An 8,162-nucleotide genomic window follows, 5' to 3' on the forward strand; every position below is an offset into this window, starting at 1 on the left:
CCAAACATAAGTCTTTTTGGTTGGTAGGGTCAGTTTAGAAAAATATATGAGTGTTCTCATATCAATGCATAGTAGTGATGTGCAGATTTTTTTTTTCTTTTTTTGACTGGTGCCCAATCTGCCCCATCTTAGATGTCAAAGGGGCAGGGTGAGTATATAAGTGCTCTCCAATCACAAGTGGGCCTGGGATTGGCTGGGCTGGTGGCAAACACTGCCTGCCACCCACTAGTGACTCACCTCTGGGGCAATTGATAAGCCTGAACTTGCAGGTTTAGGGTCAACCCACACATGACTCTTGCATAGTACCTTTCATGTGTTTTTGCTGTGACAACTGCCCTCCAGCTCTGTGCTGCAAAAGGGGTTATAGGGTGCCAAGAAGCCCTGATATAATTCCTCTGCCCCCAGCTCCTACTTCTGGGCTTATCCCATGTGGCTTCTCGATAAGCATAACACTGTAAGGTAATGAGATATATAAGGGGGCCATTTAGCAGGGGCAGAAGTGCAGACCCCTTCACTGCTCACTTAAGACTCATATTTGCTGTTGTGCCTAGTAACTCCTAGTTAAGACACCAACTGGCCTTGAAATATCCTAAAAGCAAATGTGGTGCTTGCATTCTCCCACTATCATTGATGCACTATTAAAGTGTGTTTAGCAACCCTGACCAGGAGAGGGAGCTGCTGATCCATCAGATGCCCAAAGGGCTGACTAAACTTCTGGATACAGGTAAGTGCTTGAAGCAGAGCTGATTCTCGTGGTAGGAGTTGGGGTACAGGAAAATGCTAAATAGATCCTAGAAAGGTATTTGACTGATTTTTTTTAACAGAAATAATACAAATACTCTCCTAGACACTCACAAGCAGAAGTCACATGTAAATGGCTTAAATTTAGCACTGATGGCAATTTATATGGGAACACAAGTCCCTGAAGCATAAAAAAAATCTCTTTGTACGCTGTTCCCTCTGTATAGTCCCAGAGACTGGAAGCCACCCTTGATGTATATCAATTAAATAATATATTTCCATTGGCAGATGAGTACTAAATAGGTACCCCCTGGCAACTTGCAATTGTCTCAAACAATCCCTTGATTGTCGCAGGGAACAGCCACTGTGCTGCAAATCCAGCCTCCGTTAAGGTGACGGCACCTTTGTTCTCAAGTTGTTCACTAGGTAGCAGAGCACCTCTGTGTCTATGTTTCCATAAAACATCAATTAGATTATTTATTTTTTCTGCGCACCACTGTCCATCCATCATCCTCCGATTCTTCCTTCTTCTTTGAGGCTGAGCTGGGACCAAGAGCCCCTGACGTGCTTGCAGTTGAAGAGGAACTTGGAGTGTTTTCACAGTCCATGGCCTGCATTAAAGGGGAAGCAAAGCAGTGGTTACTTTGGTGTCCTGACCCTTGCAGCTTTATCCATTGGCCAAGACACATGGGGCAGGTGTGAAATTCAGCAAGCATTACACCATAGAGCGTGGTCCCCAACCAGTGGCTCAGGAGCAACATGTTACTCACCAACCCCTTGGGTGTTGCTCCCAGTGGCCTCAAAACAGGTGCCTATTTTTAAAATTCCAGGCTTGGAGGCAAGTTTTAGTTGCATAAAAACAGGAGTAATGCCAAACAGAGCTTCTTGTAGGCTGCCAGTTCACAAAGGAGCTACCAATAGCCAATCACAGTCCTTATTTGGCACCCAGGGTCTTTTTGCATGTTAGTGTTTCTCTGCCATCGAGTATTCTACTCTTCTGCTTCACTGCAGGTTAGTGCTAATTCATATCAACTGCAGCAATGATTGCGCTTAAGTTTGGCACCCTCTAGTGACCATATTGATGAAAGAATGTCAGACAAGAGAGTACCTTTGCCTTTAATAGAAAAAAATACCCAATTTAGCCTGTAAGTTATCACTATTCCAAATTTCTACATACAAATATAAGGTTAAAAAAAAAAAAAAAAATCAGGCACATCCTTCCACATCCCAATCAGACGTACACCGTACAAATTATTTTCAACCTCAGTGACAGGAAATAAATCAAATCAAATAAATAATTGCAAAAGTGCTGACTTTTCGCTGAGGTTGAAAATAATTAGTCTGTATGTGGTTAGTATAGTGTCCGTTCAGGCCCCCAAACCTTCAGATTTAATTTTATCAGGCCCCCAAACCTTCAGATTTAATTTTATCTGTGGGTTTGTATATTATAAATAATAAGGGAACACTTTATTTGCCTAAGCTTGTAGTGTTACAGCAAAGAGTAAGGCTTAAAGGAGAACTAAAACCTAAAAATGAATGTGGCTAAAAATGCCATATTTTATATACTGAACTTATTGCGCCAGCCTAAGGTTTCAGCATCTCAATAGCAGTAATGATCAAGGACTTCAAACTTGTCACAGGGGGTCCCCATCTTGGAAAGTGTCTGTGATACTCATGCTCAGTGGGCTCTAAGCAGCTGTGGGCTCTAAGCAGCTGTTGAGAAGCTAAGCTTAGGGGTCGTCACAAATTATGCAGCGGAAAAGAAGATGGGGAACGTCTGGGGCATCTTTGGAGACGCAGATCTTTCCTGCTAAAGGGCTGTGGTTGTCGTAGTCTGGTAGGAAAGCCCAAAACATAATGTACAATATGGAGACAAAAAGGAACACCAAGAGCCCCAATAGTGTAATATGTTTTTACAAGGAGTAATGGTAGAGTAAACAAGTTAATACTCACAAACCAGGGTTACCGATAGGCAACCACTGTATAGGCAGGTGGGGAGATTATCCTGACCCCACTCAGGAATAAAACGTCGCTCTCTGTAGAAGAAGAAAAGGGGGATGATACCCCTCCACTCGGGGTGGACTCTATATGGTAGTAAGACAAAACAGAGGCGCCAAAAAGGATAAAAATAACTAAAAGCACTTAAAAACCCAATGGGTAATTCAGAGGAGGTAGTAATGAATTTACCTCCTCCAAGCAGACACCAACGAAAGTGGTAATTTTCAATAATAATTTATTCACAAAACTGTTTTGTGAATAAACTATTATTGAAAATTACCACTTTCGTTGGTGTCTGCTTGGAGGAGGTAAGTTCATTACTACCTCGTCTGAATTACCCATTGGGTTTTTAAGTGCTTTTAGCTATTTTTATCCTTTTTGGCGCCTCTGTTTTGTCTTACTACCATAATGTACAATATTGCTAGCCTAATTCTTTAGTTAGGCTTTAGTTCTCTTTTAAAGGCACTATGGCCTATCGGATGTGAGCAGTCAATAACAGACACACAGGAGAGCTTTATAGTATTAGGATCTGCTGGCATATCTTTTGCATATACAAGGCTATCCTTGCGGTTCGGGTATTATTGCCTATTAGTACCGCAGACATGGATTTACCTCTTCATCGTCATCACTGCTTTCCTCCTGCTCGTCATCATTGGGTGTCACCTCTTGCACCCTGGCTCGTCGGACGTCGTACTTTTTTTGAGACAGCTGTGCAATTTTCTCTTGCACCACTGCAGTGTCTCCCTGTCGGCACTGAGAGTACAACACACAGAGCTGCTGGGCCACCTGCAATGTGACAAAAAAGAAACATATCAGGTGGCTCATCCTGCACTTATCGTAAGTGGGACATTTCACTTCTCTGGGCTCCATGGCAGTAGTCTAGATATTATGGGCTTAGCCCTCAAGTTTGTGGTCCAACATTTGATTCAGATGGGATCTGTTATCCAGAATGCTCGAGACCTGGGGATTCCAGATAATAGATCTTTCTGTAATTGGGATCTTCATACCTTGAGTGCACTAGAAAATGTAAAAATTAAATAAAGCCAAAAGGCTGGTTTTGCCTCAAATAATGTTGAATTATATCTTTGTTGGGATCAATTATAATTACACAGAAAAAGGAAATCATTTTAAAACATTTGGAAAATTTGATTATAATGGAGTCTATGGGAGACAACCTTTCCGTAATTCGGAGCTTTCTGGATAACGGGTTTCCCGAGAACGGATCAGCATATAACAAGATTTCCTTTTGGATTATCAACACCAGATGAGCTCTGATTTTGAGCCTGTGCACTTAACCCCTTCCTCACTACTATGCCACTCAGGGAGTTTTGCCTGCACATCACTGGCTACCGTAGCCATGCGAGAGGGACATATACAAAATATGTATCTACACTGTAAATAAACTGAATTTACCAGAGCCTGGCTCCCATCCTCAACAATTGTGTCAAATTCATCATTCATCATCCCCATGATAGTGTCCTCCACTTCAAACTGCTCCAGATCCGCTGCAAGAGAATGAACATATTCAACAAAATTGTCTCAAAAATGCCCCTCAGTAGCTCCTCATCTTCTATTTCTGCACAAGTTCTGGGCTGCTGTCACTTATCTGTGTATACAGCGCACACGCTCTGGGAACACCCAGCATGTGCAGTGATACTGACACACAAAAGATGGGCTAACAAGATCAGAAGATGCAGAGCGCCATAGTACAGCTTGAAAAATTTGGGTCATGACTATTACAGCGCTACTAAATCTCTAGCTCAGTATATAAAATACAGTATTTCCAAATTCGATTTCAGTTGTCCTTTAAAGGAAAACTATATCCCCAAAATAAATATTTAAGCAACATATATTTTATATCAAATTAAGTGGCATATTAAAGAATCTTACCAAACTGGTATATTTTTAGGTAAATATTGCCCTTTTACATCTCTTCCCTTGAACCACCATTTCGTGATGTTCTGTGTGCTGTCTCAGAGATCACCTGACCAGGAATACTACAACTCTAACAGGAAGAAGTATGGAAGCAAAAGACGGAACTTTGTCTGTTAATTGGCTCATGTGACCCAACGTATAGTTTGTTTGTGTGCACCGTAAATCATATGATCCCAGGGGGCGGCGGTTTTTTAAAAAGGCAATTTTTATTTATGATTACCCAATAGCACATACTACTAAAAAAGTATACTATGAATACATAATATACTTAATAGTATATATTATATATGTTTTATATTGTTTGGGGGTATAGTTTTCCATTAAACGCAAACACATGGGCAACTGGCAAAGAGTTGATCATACAAAGCACAAGCAGGCAGAATGACTTCATTCACAAATACCAAAAAACACAGGGTTGGGGTGGGGGGGTTAAAGCAATATTGACATGTTCCTATAAAAATCAAAGGAACGTGTCGGTATCAAGCATGTGCTGCACCCGTAATAGCCCCCCTCAAAGCCACCCCTGGCCCCCGTACCTCTGTGAAGCCGATCCTCTGACACTACTCACAGATCTTCTGTATTGCTCCAGTGTCGCTGGGCTGGGGGCAGAGCTGTCCGTCCATAGGTTGGCCAGCCCAGCATCACTAAAACAGCACAGATGATCTTTTATCAGTGTCGGAGGATCGGGTTAACACAGGGTCGTGGGGCGGCTTTGAAGGGGAACTATTGCAGGTGCAGCACATACTTTGATACTGACACGTTCCTAGCATTTTTATAGGAACGTGTCAGTATCGCTTTAAGAATAACTCAGTTAAAGGGTAAATATACATATTGCCTTTCAATCAATCTGAAATAATTGCTTTACTCAGCACAGACATAAAAAGAGGGAATCACACACACTCTCCAATCACATGAAAACCTTCTGTCACTGCGGGGTTCCTGGGCACCCAACAGCCATTCCTATTGGCAAGGCGTCCCTTCACTATTCTATTGGATAAAAGCCCATGTATAGTCCCTTTTTACTCACCATTAGAGTTAAAATACTGATCAATCGCATCAGCCATCCACTCTGCCTTCTCCTGGCTGTGAGAGCCACCGAATCCATTCTCCACCGCAATCTAGAAAATAGTTACGCCACAAACTCGTCATTGTTTCCGGACACCCTTGTACGAATAAAAAAATGTTTTATTATTTGAACGCCAGTATTACCTGCAACACCGGCCAGCTGCCCAGAACAGCCTTTATTGCCTCGCTGAACAGACCACGTGAATACGTACAGCGTACCGCCATGACAGCTCTCGCTCTCTTGATCCTAGCAACCGTGTGACCAGTGCGAGGTGAAGGTTGCGGAATGCCAAGCGCATCGATTCAGAAAGCCGCCGCGCGGAGCGTATTAATGAAGACAGGCATGCGCACTAAAAAGGAGTTATTTTCAGTATGGTAGCGGCTAGTTCCTATTCTAGGAAAGGACCTGGCGTCACAGTCATGTGATCCTACATGTGACCGCTCCGCCGCGGCTTACCTATTCCTGAGCGGCAAATTCAAACATGGGAAAGTAGTAATGGGTACTAGTGGCGGCTGCGGACTCTTGACAGGACCTGCAACTAAATTCCCAGGGTTGCCAACTTGTATTGTAGGTTTAGTACAGGTTGTAACCTCTACCTCAGGTTTTGGGGCAGTTCGTTGTGTTGCTGGATGTTTGTAGGGATTGAAGGGATCACTGCCTCTGAATTTCTGTGGGGTGAGGGGGGATACTAGTGAATTAATGTCAGCTTGACTCTATTCAATAGAGTTAGGACCAGTAACATCAAATTTTTTTTTCAAAAATTTGTTAGTACATAATGAAAAAATAACACCAACACAAATTAAAATTTAAAATAGCAAAGCCTTTATTAAGAAATAACTTACAGAAACTCCACTTCCTGTCCTCTTCAGAAACGGCGAAAAGGCGACCATCCTTCCTGCAGTGCTCGATTTGTCCTCCCTGGCTAGCTCCAATATTCTACTGACAGCGTAGAAGTTCTTGGTTTTGTTTGCTATTGGGCAGGTATACATTGGCGAATGTGTAACTGCGGCCCATTAAAAGACCTTTCACAAAAACATACCTTCCTAGCGTATCACTCTTTCTATCAGTTACAGAAAATCCGAAGTTACTGTAAAAAGTAATTGCAACCCCACGTGTTTTAGTAGGTTGAGGTCTACTAGTGAATAGTTCCGGAAAATGTTCGTTATTCCATTTAGGTACTGCACCTTCTTTAAAGTGGGTTTCCTGTATGAAAATTATGTTGGCTTTCTTCTGAAGGTCAGAAGAAAGTAAAATCCTTTTTTGGGGGGAATTAAAAGAGCTTGCTTTATCTCAAGATGTGGTGTGTAGGGCAGGCATTTATTACCTCTCAAATGAGAGTGATAGTATATGTAGGTGGGTTGTACAAGAATGGGGAAAAGAGGGAAAACAACAGAATGGGGAACAGGGAATCAAAGTACGTCACTACAAGGGGTAGGCTCAGGGCACTACTCCCGCAGGGTGTCTTGAGACTTAATAGCTGAGGAAGTCGGGCTGTGGGCCTAGAGTTTTGCAAGGGACTAAAGGAGGTGGCTCCCGCTCCTCCACCCCAGGGCCAACCGCTAAAATTTAGAGCCCAGGGAAACACATACAAATATCCTCATAATAAGCGAAGGAGGAAGAGGCAGGTAACCAATACAGACTAAATAATGATAATATAATTATGGCATAGAAACATTAGTAAGACATGTTTAAACCGGAGTTTTGGTTATCCAATATAGACATACAATTAGAGAGAGGGGATAAGAGGAAGGAAGGAAGAGTCAGAATCAAAAGGAGAAGAAAGGAAAAGGAAAAAAAAGGGGGGAGGGGCGGGGGGGAAGAGAGAGAATAGCAGGTAGCCACATAAAAACAATATGGTTTGTATTTAACATAACATTCAGCTGAGGTACATTTGTTAGGAATCTAACATATGTGCTATCATTAACACCATATAGTATGTTTGATATTGATGTAAAAGAAAACGGTTATAGACCATTTAACTGTGAGCTGCGTAACGTAAATAAGGTAAGTAATACACTACCAGTAGTGAGTAGAGGTCTCCAAATAAATGGTACTGAGGTATGATAGGAGATAATGGCAAGAGATTGCATTAGCAATTCGGTCCCTCTTTTACAAAATAAGCAGGGCTAAATAGCCTAGAATGTGAGAGAGCATATATAGAGAAAAGAAAATAAATAGAAAAAAAAAACAGAACAGGAGAAAACAGGGGTAAAGAAGTGAAACAGATGAGGCCCTCTTAGGAAGATTATAAACAAAAACTCTGGATATGAAAGCTGCCTAAAATAGTAATAAAAGTCCAGTACAATTATATTTATCAATAACCACTAATATTCATCTGTATCTACTGGATGAAGATGGCGGGTGGTGTTCCAGGTGGTTGTCCAAAAAACAATGCTTCCAATCTAGAGGGTGAAAGGGTCCA

General features: G+C 41.9%; 1 protein-coding gene across 1 annotated transcript; it reads right to left on the reverse strand.

The window, feature by feature from the left end:
* Nucleotides 1–110: 110 nt before the first annotated feature.
* MGC114904 (uncharacterized protein) lies at nucleotides 111–6,025 on the reverse strand (the record flags this gene model as incomplete). Its single annotated transcript, NM_001095998.1, is given in 5 exon segments — nucleotides 111–1,352; nucleotides 3,352–3,525; nucleotides 4,153–4,244; nucleotides 5,702–5,792; nucleotides 5,884–6,025. Coding segments are annotated over 5 exon segments (576 nt in total). The 5' UTR covers nucleotides 5,965–6,025.
* Between the last annotated feature and the right edge of the window lie 2,137 nt (nucleotides 6,026–8,162).

Source organism: Xenopus laevis, chromosome 8S (genome assembly GCF_017654675.1).
Source record: "Xenopus laevis strain J_2021 chromosome 8S, Xenopus_laevis_v10.1, whole genome shotgun sequence".
Lineage (NCBI taxonomy): Eukaryota > Metazoa > Chordata > Amphibia > Anura > Pipidae > Xenopus > Xenopus laevis.